At 68.6% G+C, this 22,451-nt stretch overlaps 1 protein-coding gene across 1 annotated transcript; it reads right to left on the reverse strand.

Moving 5' to 3' along the window:
• Positions 1-154: 154 nt before the first annotated feature.
• Positions 155-22,448, reverse strand: MAST1 (microtubule associated serine/threonine kinase 1; the record flags this gene model as incomplete). Its single annotated transcript, XM_086481329.1, is given in 36 exon segments — positions 155-861; positions 1,577-1,746; positions 1,924-2,060; positions 2,367-2,489; positions 5,810-5,926; positions 5,928-6,043; positions 6,772-6,863; positions 6,865-6,940; positions 7,804-7,865; positions 7,898-7,972; positions 8,113-8,258; positions 9,109-9,218; positions 9,480-9,602; positions 9,688-9,789; positions 11,705-11,870; positions 11,940-12,072; positions 12,191-12,329; positions 15,547-15,658; positions 15,660-15,756; positions 15,857-15,906; positions 15,908-15,943; positions 16,073-16,140; positions 16,907-17,021; positions 17,023-17,037; positions 17,720-17,821; positions 18,563-18,574; positions 18,576-18,674; positions 18,676-18,771; positions 19,150-19,225; positions 19,786-19,949; positions 20,253-20,331; positions 20,452-20,527; positions 21,048-21,075; positions 21,077-21,137; positions 21,927-21,958; positions 22,416-22,448. Coding segments are annotated over 36 exon segments (3,945 nt in total), but the record flags the coding sequence as incomplete, so codon positions are not given.
• Positions 22,449-22,451: the final 3 nt, after the last annotated feature.

A 22,451-nucleotide genomic window follows, 5' to 3' on the forward strand; every position in this document is an offset into this window, starting at 1 on the left:
ATGATATCACGCCGCGGGGGGGGGGGTGTGGGGTGGGTGTCACAGTATTAACCCTTTGTGTATGCGGGGAGGTGCCGGGCGGGGGGGGGAGCCCCGCATGCCTGGGGGTCCCCCCTATTTACAGCCGCGGGAGCGGGGGGGAAAGGGGGGCAGCTCAGCGCCCGGGGGGGGGCCCGGCGCTGCGGGGGGTCCCCAGCGCCCCGTCCCCATCCCCAGGGGCCGCACCGGGCCCCACCACTACGATGGGCACCGGGGGCCCCCCCGGCCCTCCCCCCCGCCGGGCCTGCTCGTGCTCCTGCACCGGGCTGAGAGCCTTGGGTGGGCCCCGCGCCCCCCGCTCGGTCTCCTCGCCCCCCGGGCCACCGGCGGCGGCAGCGGCGGCTTCGGCACCGGGGGGGCCCCCCAGCAGCAGCGGCAGCTCCTGGCGGCCCAGGCGGCGGGCGGGGGGCGCCGGGGGAGGCGGCCCCTCGGCCGGGCTCTCCCCGTCCCACTCGGCCAGGCTCTGCAGCGGCGGCTCGGCCGGGAAGTCCTTGCGGGGGGGCTCCAGGCCGTGCTTGCGGGGCGCCCCCGCCGCCGCCGCCGCTGCTTTCTCGGGGGGACCCCGGCGGGCCAGGCGGGGCGAGTCGGCGACTTTGGGGTGCAGCTTGGCGGGGAAGGCGGGGGGCGAGGCGGCGGGGGGCGAGGGCGTGTGGGCCAGCGGCGAGAGGGGGATGCTGCCGGCCGACTTGCAACGGGCGGCCCGGTACTGGCGCTGTAGCTTCGGCGAGAGGCCCTGCAGCGAGCTGGGCCGCAGGTGGGGCCCGGCCGGTGCCGGCGAGGGCGGAGCGCTGGAGCCCGGGGAGCTGCTGGGCGGGGAGGCCCCTGCACCGGCCGCGGGGTCAGAGGAACGGCCGCCGGACCGGGACCGACCGGGGCCGGGGGCGTGGGGGGCGCCCGGGGCTGCGGAGCGCCCGCCCGGACCGGCCCCGCACGGCCGCCGGAGCCCCGCCCCGCCGCCATAGCCCCGCCCCCCGCCGCCATAGCCCCGCCCCCTGCCTCGTTGCCACGGCCCCGCCCCGCCCCGTTGCCACGGCCCCGCCCCGTTGCCACGGCCCCGCCCACCCCCCGCCCGCTCTATTTTAATGGCCACGCCTCTTTTCCATAGCCACGCCCCGTTCCCATGGTCCCGCCCGCCCCGTTGCTATGGCATCCCACCCCGTTGCTATGGTCCCGACCCATCGCCATGCCCCCGCCCCGCCCCGTTGCCATGGTTCCGTCTCACCACGCCGTTGCCATGATCCCGCCTTGTTGCCGTGGCCCCGCCCCGCTCCCGCGGCCCCGCCCCACCACGTTGCCATGGTTCCTCACGCACATCCCTCCCCCCCCCGCCCGCCCGCCCGCCCCATTCTCATGGCCCCGCCCCTTCGCCATAGACTCGCCCGTCCCCATGGTCCCGCCCCCACCCCGTTGCCATAGTCCCTCCCGCCACCCCACCCCGTTGCCATGGTCCCTCCCGCCACGCCCCCACGGTCCCGTTGCCCCCCCCCCTCCCCCCCCCCCTCCCCGCCCGCTCCGTGGCCGCGGAGGCGGCGCGTACCGGTGTCGGCGGCGCGCGGCGGGAGGGCGGGGTCCCGCGCGCGCGCGTGGGTGGGGGAGGCGGGCAGGCTGTCGGAGGAGGAGAGCGAGCGGCTCAGTGACGTCAGCGAGCGGCTCGTGTGCAGCAGCGACGCCTGGCGGGCCAGGTGCCGGAAGAGCGCGCTGCGCCGCCTGCCGGCGGGGAGGACCGTCACTGCCCGGGCCCCGCCCCCCCGCCCCGCCCACGAACCCCGCCCCCTCCCTGGCCCCGCCTCCCAGGTGTCCGGTCCCGTCCCCGTCCCCCCCCCCCCCCTCCCCCAGTCCTCCCAGTCGTCGTTGCCCCCCCCCCCCCGCCTCCCAGTTCCCCACCTCTCGTGGCCGCTCCCGGTGCCGCCCCGGCGGTTCCTCCGCGCCATCTTGGTGCGGGCGCTGCGGCGCCGGGCGGGGCCCAGGCGGATGGACGTGTTCTCCAGCGGCGTCGTCGTCACCAGCACCTTCGTCCCGCTCTGGGGTACAGCGGGTCACCGCCACGCCCCCCGCCACGCCCCCGCCACGCCCTGCCATGCCCCGCCCCACCCTGCCAGCCCCCACACCATGATCCATGACCCCACCATGACCCATGACCCCACCATGACCTCACCGTGACCTCCCACCCCGCCAACCTTTTCACCGCCTGACCCCCCCCACCTCCCCATGGCCCCCATGACCCTGTGAGCCCCCATGACCCTGTGACCCCTCATGATCCCCCATGACCCCCCATGACCCTGTGACCCCCCATGACCCCCCCCCCGTGACCCCTCATGACCCCTGACCTTGAGGATGAGCTCGACGACCTCGGTGTGCACCAGCCCGTGGACGGGCTCCCCGTTGACGTGGGTGATGAGGTCACCGGCGCAGAGCCCCGCCTCCTGCGCCGGGCCCCCCTCCTCCACGTGCTGCACCCACAGTGCACCGTTACCCACAATGCACCGGGGCCACGGTGCCCCAGACCCCCCCCCCCGCCGTGTGTCCCCCCCCCGCAATGTCCCCCCATGTCCCCAGTGTCCCCAATGTCCCCCCAATGTCCCCAGTGTCCCCCTCTGTCCTTGTCCCCAGTGTCCCTCCATGTCCCCAATGTCCCCCCATGTCCCCAGTGTCCCCAATGTCCCCCTGTGTCCCCAGTGGCCCCCTCTGTCCTTGTCCCCAATGTCCCGTCAATGTCCCCAATGTCCCATCAATGTCCCCAGTGTCCCCCTCTGTCCTTGTCCCCAATGTCCCCCCATGTCCCCAATGTCCCCCCAATGTCCCCACTGCCCTTCTGATGCCCCCGATGTCCCCCCAATGTCCTCAATGTCCCTCTGATGCCCCCAATGTCCCCCTGTGTCCCTAGTGTCCCCCTCTGTGCTTGTCCCCAATGTCCCTCTGATGCCCCCAATGTCCCATCAATGTCCCCAATGTCCCCCCAATGTCCCCAGACCAATGTCCCCCCAATGTCCCCAGTGTTCCCCTCTGTCCTTGTCCCCAATGTCCCCCCATGTCCCCAATGTCCCCCCATGTCCCCAGTGTCCCCCTCTGTCCTTGTCCCCAGTGTCCCTCCATGTCCCCAATGTCCCCCCATGTCCCCAGTGTCCCCAATGTCCCCCTGTGTCCCCAGTGGCCCCCTCTGTCCTTGTCCCCAATGTCCCGTCAATGTCCCCAATGTCCCATCAATGTCCCCAGTGTCCCCCTCTGTCCTTGTCCCCAATGTCCCCCCATGTCCCCAATGTCCCCCCAATGTCCCCACTGCCCTTCTGATGCCCCCGATGTCCCCCCCAATGTCCTCAATGTCCCTCTGATGCCCCCAATGTCCCCCCATGTCCCCAATGTCCCTAGTGTCCCCCTCTGTGCTTGTCCCCAATGTCCCTCTGATGCCCCCAATGTCCCATCAATGTCCCCAATGTCCCCCCAATGTCCCCAGTGTTCCCCTCTGTCCTTGTCCCCAATGTCCCCAATGTCCCCCCAATGTCCCCAGCGTCACCCTCTGTCCTTGTCCCCAATGTCCCCAATGTCCCCCAATGTCCCCAGTGTCCCCCTCTGTCCTTGTCCCATTGCCCCTCTGATGCCCCCAATGTCCCCCCATGTCCCAAATGTTCCCCCAATGTCCCTAGTGTCCCCCCATGTCCCAAATGTCCCCCTGTGTCCCCAGCGTCATCCTCTGTGCTTGTCCCCAATGTCCCTCTGATGCCCCCAATGTCCCCCATGTCCAAAATGTCCCCCCAATGTCCCCAGTGTCCCCCTCTGTCCTTGTCTCCAATGTCCCCTCAATGTCCCAAATGTCCCCCCAATGTCCCCAGTGTCACCCTCTGTGCTTGTCCCCAATGTCCCCCCATGTCCCAAATGTCCCCCCAATGTCCCCAGTGTCCCCCTCTGTCCTTGTCCCCAATGTCCCCCCCATGTCCCCAATGTCCCCCCAATGTCCCACTGCCCTTCTGATGCCCCCGATGTCCCCCCAATGTCCTCAATGTCCCTCTGATGCCCCCAATGTCCCCCCATGTCCCCCCTGTGTCCCTAGTGTCCCCCTCTGTGCTTGTCCCCAATGTCCCTCTGATGCCCCCAATGTCCCATCAATGTCCCCAATGTCCCCCCAATGTCCCCAGTGTTCCCCTCTGTCCTTGTCCCCAATGTCCCCCCATGTCCCCAATGTCCCCCCATGTCCCCAGTGTCCCCCCTCTGTCCTTGTCCCCAGTGTCCCTCCATGTCCCCAATGTCCCCCCAATGTCCCCAGTGTCCCCAATGTCCCCCTGTGTCCCCAGTGGCCCCCTCTGTCCTTGTCCCCAATGTCCCGTCAATGTCCCCAATGTCCCATCAATGTCCCCAGTGTCCCCCTCTGTCCTTGTCCCCAATGTCCCCCCATGTCCCCAATGTCCCCCCAATGTCCCCACTGCCCTTCTGATGCCCCCGATGTCCCCCCAATGTCCTCAATGTCCCTCTGATGCCCCCAATGTCCCCCCATGTCCCCAATGTCCCCCTGTGTCCCTAGTGTCCCCCTCTGTGCTTGTCCCCAATGTCCCTCTGATGCCCCCAATGTCCCATCAATGTCCCCAATGTCCGCCCAATGTCCCCAGTGTTCCCCTCTGTCCTTGTCCCCAATGTCCCCCCATGTCCCCAGTGTCCCCCCAATGTCCCCAGTGTCCCCCTCTGTCCTTGTCCCCAATGTCCCCAATGTCCCCCAATGTCCCCAGTGTCCCCCTCTGTCCTTGTCCCATTGCCCCTCTGATGCCCCCAATGTCCCCCCATGTCCCCAATGTTCCCCCAATGTCCCTAGTGTCCCCCCATGTCCCAAATGTCCCCCTGTGTCCCCAGCGTCACCCTCTGTGCTTGTCCCCAATGTCCCTCTGATGCCCCCAATGTCCCCCATGTCCAAAATGTCCCCCCAATGTCCCCAGTGTCCCCCTCTGTCCTTGTCTCCAATGTCCCCTCAATGTCCCAAATGTCCCCCCAATGTCCCCAGTGTCACCCTCTGTGCTTGTCCCCAATGTCCCCCCATGTCCCAAATGTCCCCCCAATGTCCCCAGTGTCCCCCTCTGTCCTTGTCTCCAATGTCCCCTCAATGTCCCAAATGTCCCCCCAATGTCCCCAGTGTCACCCTCTGTGCTTGTCCCCAATGTCCCCCCATGTCCCCAATGTCCCCCCAATGTCCCCAGTGTCCCCCTCTGTCCTTGTCTCCAATGTCCCCTCAATGTCCCAAATGTCCCCCCAACGTCCCCAGTGTCACCCTCTGTGCTTGTCCCCAATGTCCCCCCATGTCCCCAATGTCCCCCCAATGTCCCCCCAATGTCCCCAGTGTCCCCCTCTGTCCTTGTCTCCAATGTCCCCTCAATGTCCCAAATGTCCCCCCAATGTCCCCAGTGTCCCCCTCTGTGCTTGTCCCCAATGTCCCCTCAATGTCCCAAATGTCCCCCCAACGTCCCCAGTGTTACCCTCTGTGCTTGTCCCCAATGTCCCCCCATGTCCCCAATGTCCCCCCAATGGCCCCAGTGTCCCCCTCTGTCCTTGTCCCCACTGCCCTTCTGACGCCCCCAATGTCCCCCCAATGTCCCTCTGATGCCCCAACGTCCCCCCAACCCACCGTGTCCCCCTCCCCATCCCCCTGCCCCCTCGCTGACCCACACGACGCAGCGGGCACTGCTCGTGTCCCGCCGTGTCCCCACGCCCCCACCCTCCCCCCCACGTCCCCTCGCTGTCGTGTGTGTGTGTGTGTGTGTGTGTGTGTGTGTCCCCCCCCTGTCCCGCTGACCCAGACGACGTGGTGGACGCTGTAGACGTCACTGTCCCCCAGGTAGACGCGGATGGCGCGCAGCGTGAACCCGAACTTCTTGCCGGGCCGGGGGATGGCGATGGGGGACCGGGGGGGGCGCAGCCACCGCCGGCGCCAGTTCCCGGCCCGGGGACGAGTCCCGCGACGACGGGTCCGACGACAACGACCGCGGGGACATGGGGCTGCCCAGGGGCGAGGAGCCGGGCGCCTCCCCTGCGCCCCCCCGCTGGCACCGCGACCACCCACCCGGGCGTCCGGGCCACCCTGGGCCCCCCCCCCTCCCCACCACCCACAGAGGTCCAGGAGTCTGGGGGAGTCCCTCAGCCCCCCCCCCAGCCCCATGGGGACACCCCTCACCCCCACCCTCAGCCCCCCCAGCCCCATGGGGGGACCCCTCAGCCCCACCCCCACATCGGGACCTGTGGGACCAGGGACCCCCCCCCCCCACCCTGGGAACTCAGGTATCCAGAGAACCCCCATCCCCCCCCCCCCAGGGGGACCCAGGTGTCCAGAGAACACCTCCCCCCCCCCCCCCCAGGGGGACCCAGGTGTCCAGGGGGCCCTCATCCCCTCCCCAGGGGGACCCAGGTGTCCAGGGGACCCCTGCCACCCCCCACCACCACCACCCTTGGGGACTCAGGGAACCCCCACCCCCCATGGGGACCTGTGGGATCAGGGACCCCCCCCCCCACCCTGGGGACCCAGGTGTCCAGGGGACCCCCCACCCGCCCACACCCCCCTCAGGGGGGACACAGGTGTCCAGGGGACCCCTGCCATCCCCCCCCCCCCCCACCCTTGGGGACCCAGGGAATCCCTCCCCCCCCCCCGGGCACCCAGATGTCCAGGCTGCCCCCCAAGGGGTGGGGAGGGGTGGGTGTGGCGGGGTCCTTGGGGGGGGGGGGGGGGGGAATGTTGGGGTCCGGGGGGGGGGTGACACCCACCGCTGGGGATGATGACGGAGAGGGCGGTGGCCGACGCCGACTTGGTGACCTTCCCGGGGCCGCGGGGGCTGCGCTTGTCACCCCCCCGCCTCGGGGGCCACCCCCGGGTGCCGCGGCCGCCGCAGCCCCAGCTCGGCCCGGGGGGGGGGCAGGTCCCCGGTCCTCGGTGCTCGCTCCCCTGAAGGAAGCGGGGGGGACATCCGGCTGGTGAGGACCCAAGTGGCCGGGACCCCCCCCTTGCCAGGGACCCAGGTGTCCGGGACACCCCCCCCCGGGGATCCCGGTGTCCGGGACCCCCCCACCGCCAGGGACCCAGGTGTCCGGGACCGCCCCCCCCCCGGGATCTCGGTGTCCGGGATCCCCCCCTTGCCAGGGACCTAGGTGTCCGGGACCCCCCCCGCCGCCAGGAACCCAGGTGTCCGGGACACCCCCCCCCCCCCCTCGGGATCCCGGTGTCCGGGACCCCCCCGCCCCGGGATCTCGGTGTCCGGGACCCCCCACCGCCAGGGACCCAGGTGTCCGGGACCCCCCTCTCCCCCGGGATCCCGGTGTCCGGGACACTCCCCCCCGGGATCTCGGTGTCCGGGATCCCCTCCTTGCCAGGGACCCAGGTGTCCGGGACCCCCCCCCCCCCGCCAGGGACCCAGGTGTCCGGGCCCCGCCCCCCCCGGGATCCCGGTGTCCGGGACATCCCTCCCCCCGGGCTCTCGGTGTCCGGGACCCCCCCCCTTGCCAGGGACCCAGGTGTCCTGGACTCCCCCCTCCCCCGGGATCCCGGTGTCCGAGACCCCCCCCCGCCAGGGACCCAGTGTCCGGGACCCGACCCCACGGGATCTCGGTGTCCGGGACCACCCCCCCCCCGGGATCCCGGTGTCCGGGACCCCTCCCCCCAGCCAGGGACCCAGGTGTCCGGGACCCGCCCCCCCGGGATCTCGGTGTCCGGGACCCCTCCCCCCAGCCAGGGACCCAGGTGTCCGGGACCCCCCCCACCCCCCCCGCCCCCCCCCGGGGCTCCCGATATCCGCCACTGACCTGGCTCCTCGCTGACCCCATCCGTGGCTCCATCGCGGAGGGGGGGCCCATTGCGGGGGGGGCTGCCTTTCCTCGAGGGGGGGGCCCGGAGCGCCCCGGCTCCAACAACGCCGAGAAGCGACGTCGGGCCCCCAGGGGGGGGCTACCCTCCCCCTCGGGGGGGGGCCCCCTCGGCCGCTAGTGGGCGCTTCCTGCGGGGACGCAAGTGGGGTTTTTTTTGGGGGGGGGGGGTGTCTGATCACCCCCACACCCCCCCCACAGGGGACCCTCGTGTGTGTGTATCCCCCCCCCTCAACGTTCCATGGGGACCCCCCCGCGGGCTCTCACAGCTCGGGCGACGCCGTGCGCCAGGCGCGGTCGCGGGTGAAGCCGTCGCGTCTCCCCTCGTCCCGTGGGCGCCCCTTGGTCACCTTCGGCTCCTGCTGCTGCGACAGCTGCTCCAGGCTGCTGTACACCTGCCCACGGGGGGGGGGCCACGGGGGGGTTTGCACGGGGATTTGCACGGGGAAGGGGCGGGGGGGGGGGGTTGTTGCACGGGGCTGGGCACTAGGACCCTGCACGGGGCTGGGCACTAGGACCCTGCACGGGGCTGGGCACTAGGACCCTGCACGGCACAGGGCCAAGCGGGGTCCCCATATCCTTCGCCCCCCCCCCCCCCCCCGCGCATCTCCGTGTCTCCACACCCCGCTGTCCCCCTGTGTCCCGTCCCCCCCCCCCGTGTGTCGTGTCCCCCGTGTCGCCTCCCGTCCCCGTGTGTCGCCCCCACCCCGTGTGTCGTGTCCCCCGTGTCGCCCCCCAGTCCCCGTGTGTCCCCCCACTCATGTCGTCCCCCCCATCCCCCCGCCACCCCCCGTCCTCGTGTGTTCCCCCACTCTATGTGCCGTGTCACGTCCCCCCATCCCCCCCGCTGTCCCCCGTCCCCGTGTGTCCCCCCCACTCTGTGTGTCGCGTCCCCCGTGTCACCCCCCATCCCTGTGTGTCCCCTCAATCTGTGTGTCGTGTCGTCCCATCCCCCATCCCCGTGTGTCCCCCCCACTCTGTGTGTCGTGTTGTGTCATGTCCCCCCGCCCCCCCCCGCTGTCCCCCGTCCCCCTGTGTCCCCCCCACTCTGTGTGTCGTGTCCCCCGTGTCACCCCCCCGTCCCCGTGTGTGTCCCCCCCACTGTGTGTCGTGTCGTGTCGTGTCCCCCCATCCCCTTCGCCGTCCCCCATCCCCGTGTGTCCCCCCACTCTGTGTCGTGTCATGTCCCCCCGTCCCCCACACCGTCCCCTGTCCCCGTGTGTCCCCCCCCCCGTGCCCCCCCACCTTGCTGAAGCGGGGGGAGCAGGACGAGAACTGCCGGATTTCCACGGGTTCGTCCTCCGTGGTGTCCTCGTCCTCGTAGGAGGTGACATGGGGGTACCGGTCCGAGCGTGCTGCGGGGGACACACACACACACACGACACACGGGTGAGGGACCCACAGAGGGGACCCACAGGGAGACCCTCAGAAAGTTCCTCCCGTGGGGGGGGTTGGAGCTTGAAGGGTCCCTGGAAGAGGCGGGCGGGGGGATTGTCCCTGGTTGGAAGCACTGGGGGGCATCAAGGGGGGTGGGATCCCCTGGGGGGGGGGTGGGGGGTGTGTCCTAGAGTTGGGGTGCCAGGGGTCATCCCGAGGGGGGGGGGGTGTCCCCTCACTGTCGAAGTAGCTGGTGTCCTCCTCGGACTCCAGATGCGGCACAAATTCGGCTTTTTGCCGCAGCAGCCCCGTCCAGTCGAGCGCCGCGAAGAAGCCGTGGGCCTTCACCTCCTGCGCCCCCCCTGCGGGGACGGGAGGGGGGTCAGGGGGGGGCAGGGGGTGGAGGGGGGGGGGGGTTCAGGGAATGGGGGGGGGGTTGGGTCTCACCAGCCCCGAGGCGCCGCAGGGGGTCGGGCTGCAGGAGGCAGGAGATGAGGTGCTGAGCGTCGGGGGGCAGCGCCTCGTCCCCCTCCGGCCACAGGATCTCGTCTGACACGGGGGGCGGGTGGGGGGGTGGGGGGTGTCACATGTAAGGATGGGGACACGGCTGGCAGCGCCACCATGTCCCCGTGCCCGTCCCTGTATCAGGGATGACCCTGTCCCCGTGTCCCCATGACCCCGAGAGGACCTACTCCACCCCCCCCTGGGTCCCCCTGGGTCCCCATGCCCGGGTGACCTGCTCTGTGTCCCCGTGTGCCCCTGTGCCCCTCGCGTGTCCCCAACCCTGTGCTAGAGAGGACCTGCCCCGTCCCCACGTCCCCCCTGTCCTCCCCTACCCGAGGTGACCTGCCCCGTGTCCCGCTGTCCCCATGTCCCCCCCCTTGTTCCCATCCCTGTACCCAAGGTGACCTGTCCCATGTCCCCACATCCCTGCGATGACCTGCCCCGTGTCCCCATGTCCCCTTGTCCCCCTGTCCCAAAGACGGCCTGCCCAGTTCCCCTGTGTCCCCATCCCTGGGATGATCTGCCCCGTGTCCCCCTGTCCCCATGTCCCCCTGTCCCCTGGTACCCAAGATGACCTGCCCCATGTCCCCACATCCCTGGGATGACCTGCCCTGTGTCCCCATGTCCCCATGTCCCCCTGAACCCAAGACAAACTGTCCTCTTCCCCTGTCCCCATCCCTGGGATGACCTGTCTCGTGTCCCCCTGTCCCTGTATCCCTGTGTCCCCCTGTACCCAAGATAACCTCCCCCATGTCCCCATGTCACCCTGTGTTCCCATCCCTGTCCCCAAGACAACCTGCCCCCTATCCCCCATGTCCCTGTGTCCCCCTGTCCCCTGGTACCCAAGATAACCTGCCCCATGTCCCCATGTCACCCCGTGTTCCCATCCCTGTCTCCAAGATGACCTCCCCCCATGTGCCCCTGTCCCCATGTCCCCACGTCCCCCCTGTTCCCTGGTACCCAAGATAACCTCCCCCATGTCCCTGTGTCCCCCTGTCCCCTGGTACCCAAGATAACCTCCCCCATGTCCCCATGTCACCCCGTGTTCCCATCCCTGTCCCCAAGATGACCTGCCCCATGTCCTCCATGTCCCTCTGTCCCCTGGTACCCAAGAAAACCTCCCCTATGTCCCCATGTCACCCCATTTTCCCATTCCCATCCCCAAGATGACCTCCCCCCTGTCCCCATGTCCCTGTGTCCCCCTGTCCCCTGGTACCCAGGATAACCTCCCCCATGTCCCTGTGTCCCCCTGTCCCCTGGTACCCAAGATAACCTCCCCCATGTCCCCATGTCACCCCGTTTTCCCATTCCCATCCCCAAGATGACCTCCCCCATGTCCCCCTGTTCCCATGTCCCTATGTCCCCCTGTCCCCTGGTACCCAAGATAACCTCCCCCATGTCCCCACGTCCCCCTGTTTTCCCATCCCTGTCCCCAAGACAACCTGCCCCGTGTCCCCCTGTCCCCATGTCCCCTGGTACCCAAGATAACCTCCCCCATGTCCCCATGTCACCCCGTTTTCCCATTCCCCATCCCCAAGATGACCTGCCCCATGTCCTCCATGTCCCTGTGTCCCCCTGTCCCCTGGTACCCAAGATAACCTCCCCTATGTCCCCATGTCACCCCGTTTTCCCATTCCCATCCCCAAGATGACCTGCCCCATGTCCCCCTGTCCCCTGGTACCCAAGATAACCTCCCTCATGTCCCCATGTCATCCCATTTTCCCATCCCCGTCCCCAAGACAACCTGCCCCGTGTCCCCCATGTCCCCACATCCCCCTGTTCCCTGGTACCCGAGATAACCTCCCCCATGTCCCCGTGTCCCCCTGTCCCCTGGTACCCAAGACAACCTCCCCCATGTCCCCACGTCCCCCTGTTTTCCCATCCCCGTCCCCAAAACAACCTGCCCCGTGTCCCCCTGTCCCCATATCCCCCTGTCCCCATGTCCCCCGCCCCCTCATACCGGAGATGACCTGCCCGAAGAGCTCCTCGGGGGTGTCCCCAAAGAAGGGGACGCAGCCCACCAGGAACTCGTAGAGGACGATGCCCATCGCCCACCAGTCCACCGGCTTCCCGTAGCCCTGCCGCAGGATCACCTCGGGCGCGATGTATTCGGGGGTGCCGCACACCTGTGGGCGGGGGTCAGCGCCGGCCACACCCCAATTAACCACGCCCCCCCCGGCCCCGCCCTGCCCCACCTGCTTATCACGGAACTCCCGGGCGTCCTTCTCCATGTGGCCCTCGTAGAGGTTGGTCGTGAGGCTCATCAGCCCCATCTTGGAGAGCCCGAAGTCCGTCAGCTTCACGTGCCCCAGCGAGGTGATCAGCAGGCTGCGGGGACCCAGGCAGCCGCGGTGTCCTCCCCCCCGCTGTCCCATCCCGTGTGTCCCCTCCCCACCACCCCGCCACCCCGGGGGGGGGGGACACACGCGCCGGTGTCCCCACGTACTTGTCGGGCTTGAGGTCGCGGTGGACGATGCCGTAGTTGTGCAGGTACTCGAGGGCCAGGACGGTCTCGGCGAAGTAGAGGCGGGCGAGCTCCAGCGGCAGCGCCCCGATGTGCTTCAGCAGCGTCGCGCAGTCCCCGCCTGGGGCGCGGGGGCGGGGGGGGGACACACACACACACACACACACCACGGCACGGGGGGGGGGACATGGCGGCGGGGGGGGACACACACGACACGGGGCGGGGGGACACAGGGGGGGGGACGCAGCAGTGTGCATCGCCGCGCGCCACCAAGCGCCCACCCGGATGTAAACGGCCCCGTTGTGACGTGAACCGCCCCGTCGTGACGTAAATCGCCCCATCATGACATAAACCGCCCCGTCGCGACGTAAACGGCCCCGTCGTGACTTAAACTGCCTGTCGTGACGTAAACGGCCTCGTCGTGACTTAAATGGCCCCGTCATGACATAAACCACCCCATCGTGACGTAAACGGCCCCATCGTGACTTAAACGGCCCCGTCGTGACGTAAACCACCCCGTCGTGACGTAAATAGCCCCATCGTGACGTAAACCACCCTGTCGTGACATAAACGGCCCTGTCATGACTTAAATGGCCCCGTCGTGACGTAAACGGCCCCGTCGTGACTTAAACGGCCCCGTCGTGACGTAAACCGCCCCGTCGTGACGTAAACCGCCCCGTCGTGACGTAAACTGCCCGTCGTGACGTAAACGGCCTCGTCGTGACTTAAACGGCCCCGTCGTGACATAAACGGCCCCGTCGTGACGTAAACCACCCCGTCGTGACATAAATAGCCCCATCGTGACATAAACCGCCCCGTCGTGACGTAAACCGCCCCATCATGACATAAACCGCCCCGTCGCGACGTAAACTGCCCCGTCGTGACGTAAACCGCCCCGTCGTGACGTAAACGGCCCCATCGTGACGTAAACGGCCCCGTTGTGACGTAAACGGCCCCGTCGTGACGTAAACCGCCCCGTCGTGACTTAAACTGCCCGTCGTGACGTAAACGGCCTCGTCGTGACTTAAACGGCCCCGTCGTGACGTAAACCACCCCGTCGTGACATAAATAGCCCCATCATGACATAAACCGCCCCGTCGTGACGTAAATGGCCCCGTCATGACGTAAACGGCCCCGTCGTGACTTAAACCGCCCCGTCGTGACGTAAACTGCCCCGTCGTGACATAAACCGCCCCGTCGTGACGTAAACGGCCCCGTCGTGACGTAAACCGCCCCGTCGTGACTTAAACTGCCCGTCGTGACGTAAACGGCCTCGTCGTGACTTAAACGGCCCCGTCGTGACGTAAACCACCCCGTCGTGACATAAATAGCCCCATCATGACATAAACCGCCCCGTCGTGACGTAAATGGCCCCGTCATGACGTAAACGGCCCCGTCGTGACTTAAACCGCCCCGTCGTGACGTAAACTGCCCCGTCGTGACATAAACCGCCCCGTCGTGACGTAAACGGCCCCGTCGTGACGTAAACGGCCCCGTCGTGACATAAATAGCCCCATTGTGACATAAACCGCCCCGTCGTGACGTAAACGGCCCTGTCATGACTTAAACTGCCCTGTCATGACATAAATGGCCCCGTCGTGACACCGAGCCCCCCAGCATTGCGCTGCCCGGCCCTGCGTCACCACGCCTGGCTCTGTATGGAGATGCCCCGCCCTGTATCGCGACACACAGGCCTATATCACGATGATCAGCCCCTCGGCGTGCTGCCCGGCCCTGCATCACCACGCCTGGCTCCGTATGGAGATGCCCGGCCCCGTATCGCGACACGCAACCCCGTATCGCGATGATCAGCCCATCAGCGTACTGCCCGGCCCCGCATCGTGACACTCAGCCCTGTATCGCGATGATAAGTCCCTTGGTGTGCTGCCCGGCCCCTTATCACAACACGCAACCCCTTATCGCGATGATCAGCCCATCAGCGTACTGCCCGGCCCCACATCGCGACACTCAGCCCTGTATCGTGATGATTGGCCCCTCGGCGTGCTGCCTGGCCCCGCATCGCGACACCCAGCCCTGTATCGTGATGCCCAGCCCCGTACTGCAACGCCAAGTCCCGTATCGCAACGCCCAGCTCTCTGTCGCGACGCCCTGCCTCGTATTGTGGCACCCAGCCCTCTGTCGTGATACCTGGACCCATATTGCAACACCCAGACCAGTATTGCAACGTCCAGCCCAGTATCGTGATGCCCAGACCCATATCATAACGCCCAGCCCAGTCCCACAACACTCAGACCTGTATCCTGATACCCAGACCCACATCACGACACTCAGCCCACTACTGCAATGCCCAGCCCCATATCATGACGCCCAGCCCCATACCACGACACTCAGCCCCGTATCGCAATGCCCAGCCCCTTGTGGTGACTCTCAGCCCCATATCGCGATGCCCAGCCCTATATCGAGATGCCCAGCCTGATATCACAACGCCCAGCCCCATACCACGACGCCCAACCTCATATCGCGACTCTCAGCCCCATATCGTGACGTTGAGCCCTATATCACAACGCCTAGCCCCATATCATGACACCCAGCCCTATATCACAATTCCCAGCCCCATATCACAGCACCCAGCCCCATATCGCAATGCCCAGCCTCATATCACAACTCTCAGCCCCATATTGTGACGCCGAGATCTATATGACAATGCTCAGCCCCATATCGCAACGCCCAGCCCTATATCACAATTCCCAGCGCCGTATCACAGCATCCAGCCCCGTATCGCGAAGCCCAGCCCCATATCGTGACGCCTAGCCCCATGTTGCGACGCCCAGCCCCATATCGCGACGCCCAGCCCCATATCGCGACTCTCAGCCCCATATCGCGATGCCCAGCCCCTTATCGCGATGCCCAGCCCCTTATTGCAACGCCCAGCCCCCTATCGCACCGCCCAGCCCCATATCACGACTCTCAGCCCCATAACGCGACGCCTAGCCCCATGTTGCGACTCCCAGCCCCGTATCGCGATGCCCAGCCCCTTATTGCGACGCCCAGCCCCCTATCACACCGCCCAGCCCCCCTATCGCGACTCTCGGCCCCCCTATCATGACTCTCGGCCCCCCTATCGCGACACCCAGACCCCCTATCGTGACTCTCGGCCCCCCTATCGCGACTCTCGGCCCCCCTATCATGACTCTCGGCCCCCCTATCGCGACACCCAGCCCCCTATCGCGACTCTCGGCCCCCTATCGTGACGCCCAGCCCCCTATCGCGACTCTCGGCCCCCCTATCGCGACTCTCGGCCCCCTATCGTGACGCCCCAGCCCCCTATCGCGACTCTCGGCCCCCCTATTGCGCCGCCCAGCCGGCCCCGCGCCCACCTTCGACGTACTCCATGACCATGCAGAGGTGGCGGCGGGTCTGGAAGGAGCAGAACATGCTGACGACGAAGGGGTTCTCGGCGAAGGTGAGGATGTCGCGCTCCACGAAGGCCCTGCTCCACCTGGTTGCGCAGCAGCAGGTTCTGCTTGTTGATCTTCTTCATGGCGAAGCGCTGGCGCGTGGCCCGGTGCCGCACCAGGTACACCGCCCTGCCGGCAACAGCCAGCGTCACGCCGCGGCGGGGGCGCCCGGAAACCGAGGGATCCCCCCCCCCACCTCCGTGGGGACGCCGGCGCCCGGGCCGCTCACCCGTAGGCGCCGTTGCTGATGAGTTTGATGGTCTCGAAGTCGCCTTCGCCCCGGCGGCTTCTTGGCCCTGGGGATGGCGGTGCGGCCCTGGGGGGGAGAGAGGGGGGGCACGGGGTGACGTGTGGGGACACACGGGGTGACACGTGGGGACACACGGGGGTGACACGTGGGGATACGTGTTGGGGGGCCCCATAGGGAGCCTGCCCCGGCGCCCACCTCAGCCCCCTCCTCGGGCTCCGGCGTGTTGCTCCCGCCACTGTCGGGCTCCTCCAGATGCACCACGTCTGCGGGGACACGAGGTGTCACGCGTGTCACGCGTGTGCACCGCGGTGGGCGACGCCCACACGTGTGCAGCCCCGGGGTATGGCGTTCCGTGCACGCTCCCAACCCCCCAAAGCGTGCGAGCTCTGCATGATCCACGCAGGCACCCATGTGCACGCCCCCACACGCGTGTGCATGCCCCACGCACACTCCTACAGGCGTGCAGACCCCACGCACGTCCCGCACACCCACCGTCCCATGCGGTGTGCACACCCCCACATGCATGTGCATGCCCCACGCACACTCCCACTGGCGTGCAGACCCCACGCAGACCCTGCACACCCACCATCCCGTGCACATGTGTGCCCCCACACGCTGTGTGCATGCCCCGTGCACACTTCCACTGGTGTGCAGACCCCACACACACCCACCATCCCATGCGTGTGCACGCTCCCACATGCATGTGCACGTCCCCACACGCATGTGCATGCCCCATGAGCACTCCCACCGGTGTGCATACCCCACGGACACCCACCATCCCATGCGTGTGCACGCCCCCCACGTGTGTGTGCACGCCCCCACATGCATGTGCACGCCCCCACACGCGTGTGCACGCCCCCGCGCGCACTCCCACCGGTGTGCAGACCCCACGCACGCCCCGCACACCCACCGTCCCATGCGTGTGCGTGCCCCCACACGCGAGTGTGTGCTCCCACACATACGTGCGCGCCCTCACGCCCGCGTGCAAACCCCACACCCGCCCCACGGCCGCTCGCACACGCGATGTACCGGGGAAGGGGTCCCGCGCCAGCCCCAGCTGCCCGATGATGTAGCGGGGGATGTCGGCCTTCAGCAGCCCCTCGCGGGCCTGGCCCTCCGCCGCCGCCAGCAGCTGGGTAGAACTCGGCCGGGTCGAACTCCTGCGCCGACACGCGTGTGCACGGGGGGGGAACACGCGTCGTCACGCGTGTGCACGGGGGGGAGAACACGCATCGTCCACGCGTGTGCCCCACGGGGAAACGCGTCGTCACGGCGCAACGCACCAGCAAGGCAGCGGGGGGGGGGGGGTGTGTGCTGGTGCACGCGTGCGTGTTTTCACACACGTGGTTCTGCCCACGCATGTGAGCGCACACGCGTGTGCGCCAGGGCACATGTGCACCAGGGCCCGTGTGCACGGGCGTGTCGGAGCCCAAACACGCGTGTCGCTGTGCCTGCACCAGTGCACACGCGTGAACACGCGTGTGCTGACAGCCACGGGCGAGCGCACACGCGTGGGCCTCCCCCCCCCCCCCCCCCCCCCGCCTTGGGTGGTCCAGGGGATGCTCCGTTGCCATGGCGCTGCCCCGGCAACACGGCCGTCGCCATGGCAACAACAGCCCTGCCTCTCCATTGGCTGGGCGCAGGGATTGGCCGGGGGGTTGTCAGGGTGACCGGAAGAGGCTTCGTCTGATTGGTCAGTTGAGATGGTGCAAAATGGGATGGGGGAGGAGGGGGGGGATGCTGGGGGGGGGGGGGGGGGGGGGCGGGGCTGTCACAGCGCCCGAAAACCGGGGTCCCCTGGGGATGGAGGGGTGTGGGTGGGGTTGTCCCGGGGGGTCTCACCAGGCACTCCAGCAGCCGGGCGGGGCGGGAGATGATGATGAGGAGTTTCTTCACCAGCTGGGTGATGAAGGCCACCTCCTCCGACTCCGAGCGCTCGTAGGCCTGGGGGGGGGGGACACACACGGATGGACACAGGGTACGGGGGGGGGGGGGTCAGGATGTCCCCAGGGGTCCTGGGGGGGGGTGCCATTAAGTCTTGAGGGGGTCCTGGGGAGTCCCCTTGGGTCTCGTCGGGTCCAGTGAGGTCCCACTGGGTCCCTGGGGGGTCCTGTTGGGTTCCATTGGGTGCTGAGGGTGCCATTGGGCCCCATTGGGACCAACTGGGTGCTGTTGGGTCCTCTTGGGCACCATTGGGTGCCATTGGGCCCCATTGGGACCAACTGGGTGCTGTTGGGTCCTCTTGGGCACCGTTGGGTGCCATTGCACCCCATTGGGACCCAACTGGGTGCTGTTGGGTCCTCGTTGGGTCCTGTTGGGTGCCATTGGTCCCATTTGGACTCTTGGGGCCCCGTTGGGTGTCATTGAGCCTCTTGGGGCCCCCTTGGGGACCCATGGCTCTGCGTTGGGCCCCGTTGGGTCCCTGTGGGGCTCTGTTGGGTGCCATTGGGTGCCATTGGGTCCTGTTGGGTGCCATTGGGTCCCGTTGGGTCCCGTTGGTCCCTGTTGTTCCCTGTTGGGTCCCGTTGGGTCCTGTTGGGTCCCTGTTGGGTCCCGTTGTTCCCTGTTGGTCCCTGTTGGGTCCCGTTGGATCCTGTTGGTCCCTGTTGGGTCCTGTTGGGTCCCATTGGGTCCCGTTGGGTCTCGTTGGGTCCCTGTTGGGTCCCGTTGGGCGCTGCGGCTCACGTCCTGCAGCAGCCCGCTCCATGTTCTCCTGCAGCTCGTAGAAGTAGCCGGCGGTGATGAGGCCGTGCCGGGCCTTGGCCAGGCAGTCGCGCGCCAGCTCGACCAGCTGGTGGCTGGATGAAGCTGAGGGCGCCGTCGGCCAGCGGCGTCCCCCCGGGGCCGCAGCCCTGCACGAACTCCTCCAGCCGCTCCTCCATCTGCGCCGTCGCCTGCGGGACCCAGGGCGACGGGCTCCCCACGGCTCCCGACACCCCCACAGCCCCCCCCCCCCCCCCCCCGGGGAACCCCAAGAACCCCTTCCAGTGCCCCAGAGCCACCCCAGAGCTGCCACACCTCCCCTCCAGGAACCTCAGAGCCCCCTGATCCCCCATAGATGCCCCATAACCCCCCCAAGACCCCCCACAACCTTGCCAGGAGCCCCTCTAGAACCTACATCTTGCCCCAGCATTAGCTGCCCGAGACCCCCCCCAAACTTTTCCATAACCCCTCAACCCCCATAGCTCCCCCCCTAAACCTGCACAACCCCATGTCCTCCCCCAGCCCCCCACGTCCCCCCCCCCAGCCCCCCACGTCCCCCCCAGCCCCACCTTGGGGAACCGTTCCTTGTAGACGTGGTTCATCATCACGATCTCGTTGTCGTGGGACGAGGGCGAACGCCCGGGGCTGGGGGGACACTGCTGGCACCCCCAGGCCCCACAGCGTGTGTGTGTGTCCCCCCCCCCAGCATCCCTATCACTGGCACCCTCGGAACCCTCAGTATTCCCCCCCTCTAGCATCCCCACCACTGGCTCCCTGGGACCCCCAGCATCCCCCCCCCCCCAGCATCCCCACCTCTGGCACCCCAGGACCCCCAGGCATCCCTTCATGGTGTCCCCCCCAGTGTCCCCATTCCACCCCCCCATGATGTCCCACAGCCACAGTGTCCCTGTCACCCTGCTGTCCCCCACCCCACGGTCGCCCCATGGTGTCCCCCTGCTCCAGGTCACCCCAGACTCATGCAGTGTCCCCCCCCTCCACGGTGCCCCCAACGCCTTGCCCCCTCCCCAGCCCTACAGTGTCCCCGTGTCCCCCCCCCGCTCTCCCCAAAGCCCTAGTTGTGTGTGTGTGTGTGTCCCAGCCAAGTGACCCCCAACCCTCCTGGTGCCCCCATTCCCCCCATGGGCAGCCCCCCCCTCCCCGCCTCCATCCCCCAATCCCCAGCTGCTTGTGAACCCCGGCCCCACCTAAGGCTGCGGGAGCGGGGGCGAGGGGCTGGCCCCCCCCGGGCCCCCCCATCCTCCTCGGCCAGGCTCTCGGAGCTGCCGAAATGGCGGGAGAGGAACCGCAGCTCCTCCGGCGTCGGCTGCGCCGGCAGCTGGTGCAGGCGCTCCTGCGACGAGCACGAGGACTGCGCGCCCGCGTCACCCCTCCGACCCCCCATGCACCCCCCCCCCTATGGCCACCCACGGGGACACGCTGACCCCCCCCCCACGCCCCCACCTCATTCCCCTGACCTCACCCCGGACACCCCACAGGGACCCCAGGTCACCCCTGACCCCCACAGCCAGACCCATGCTGGGGCACTCCCCCACTCCAGTGACACCCCCCCCGCCCCCCCATCGGGCACCCCCCCCCACCATGAGGAGGGTGCCCTGGTGGGTCCCCTGGGTGTAAGGGGGGGGGGGGGGGGCTCTGGGGACCCCCGACTCACCGAGACGGTGGAGCTGGGGGTGTTGGTGCCATAACCGGAGGAGGGCAGCGAGGCCAGCGACCAGCGGCGCCCATCGGCACTGGGGGGGGGGGGGGGTCGCGGGGTGTCAGAGGACCCAGGCATCCAGGAGACACCTTCCCCCCATCACCCCACGGCCACTTGGGGGTCCCCGCACCCCCGGCCACCCGGCTCCCCTTACCGGCGGGAGGAGGCGAAGGAGAAGTGGGCCGGGTTGCTGGGCGAGAAGTTTCGGGGACTGTCCAGGGGGCTGCTGCCTGTGAGGGGGGGGGGACACACACACACACCACACACCGAGGGTGACGTCACCCCTGCCCCACCCTGACACCCCCACCCCACCCTGCCAGGCCCCACCCACACCGGAGGGGCGGGGCCAAAGGGATGCAACCCACCCTGGGAGGAAAAAGGGGGGTGGAAGCCAGAAGGGACCCCGAGGGCTTGGGGGGGGGCTTTGGGGGGGTCCCTGTAGGTACCAGGGAGGATGGAGGGGTTGGGGGGCGCCTCCTTCTCTTTGGGGGGGGTCCCCAGGTTTGCCTGGAGGGGTTCTTGGGGCCTGAGGGGAGCAATGAGTCTCTTGGGGGGGTCCCCGGCTTTTGGAGGGGTCCTTGAGGGGGGCTATGGGTCCCTGGTCTTTATGAGCCCCTTTGGGGGGGGGGGGGGGTTGGGGGCAATTGGGGCTGCAGGGCCTTGGGAGGGGGTTGGGGGGGGCACCAGGAGGGGTTGGGGGGGCACTGGGGGGGTGTCAGGGGGCACCGGGGGGGGGTCGGAGGGTCTCACCGATGTGCCCGGGCAGCGGCGAGTGGGGGCCGCGGGAGGGTGGGGGAGGTGCTGGTCAGGATCAGGCTCTTCCGGTTGCTCGTGCGGCAGCTGGGGGGGGGGGGGGGGGCGGTGGGCCGTGGGGGGGCGGCCGGGACCCCCGTCACACGTGTGTGTCCCCCCCCAGTGCATGTCCTTGCACCCGAATGCGCTCACGACACCCAAAAATGCCCGGGGAGGCACCCACAGCCCCCTCCCCCCCCTCCAAGGGGTGCAGGAATGGGGGGGGTTGGAGGGGGGGGGCAGTGGCCATGGATGGGGGGGGCACATGGGGCCGGGGGAGGGCAGGATGAAGGTAGAGGATGAGGAAGGAGGGCTGGAGAATGCGGATGAAGGAAGGAGGAGGATGGAGGAAAAGAGATGGAGGGTGAGGATGAGGATGAAAGGACGAGGGTGAAGGGTGAGGATGGGGGGCGATGAGGATAGGGGCGGAGAGGGATGAAGGCTGAGAACGAAGATGGAGCAGGGATGAGGATGGGGGGGGGGGGGATGAAGGCTGCGGATGAAGGATGGAGATGAGGATGCAGAAGGGATGGAGGATGAGGATGGGGCGGGGGGGGGGGTGGGGAGGAAGGCCGAGGCCCCGGTTACCTCTTGGTACGGCGGAACATGCTGCTGCCCACCACGATCGGCATCGGGGGGCGCCGAGAGCCCGAGGGGTGCCGGGGGGAAGGGGGGGGGGGGGGCTCCGGGGCGGCGGCGCCTCGGTGTGGCGGGGGGGGGGCACACGGACGCGGCGGCTGCAGCGGGGCGGGGACGGGGCGGGGCCGGGGGGGGCGGGGCCGGGGCTGCAATGGGGAGGGGGCGATGGGGGGGGGGGGGAGTAGGGGGGTGTCTCACCTGCTGCTCTTCCGCGGCAGAGGCAGATCCTTCTGCAAAACGATGGGGGGGGGGGGGGGGGGGAGAGGCGGAGGGTGGGGGGCGGCCCGGACCCCCCTGGGGGCCCCCCCCTTGCACCGACCCCCGCCCGCTGCAACAGCGCTTGGGTGGGGGGGGCACCTCGGGCCCTGCCCTGCTGCTGCGGGGGGGCTCAAGCACCGGCTCCATTCCCCCCCCCCCCCCCCCCCCCCGAGCCCCCCCCTATGTCTGAAGCCCCCCCGCCCCCAGCCCTGCAGCCCCTCCCGGTACCGCAAACCCCCGGTACCGGGCCCGCATCTTCCCCCCCCCCCACCTCTGCAGTACCGACACCGCCCGGACCGACCTTCCCGGTACCGGGGCTGCATTGTCGTCGTCCCCCCCCCCCGCCCCGTACCCAGTACAGACCCCCCCCCATCCCTCACCGAACGTCTCCCCGGTACCGACCCCCCCCACCACCCCCCCCCCGGGTACCTGCAGCCGCCGCCGGCGGATCACGCCCGAGTCGTC

Source organism: Leptosomus discolor, unplaced genomic scaffold (assembly GCF_034619465.1).
Source record: "Leptosomus discolor isolate bLepDis1 unplaced genomic scaffold, bLepDis1.hap2 HAP2_SCAFFOLD_231, whole genome shotgun sequence".
Taxonomy (NCBI): Eukaryota; Metazoa; Chordata; class Aves; order Leptosomiformes; family Leptosomidae; genus Leptosomus; species Leptosomus discolor.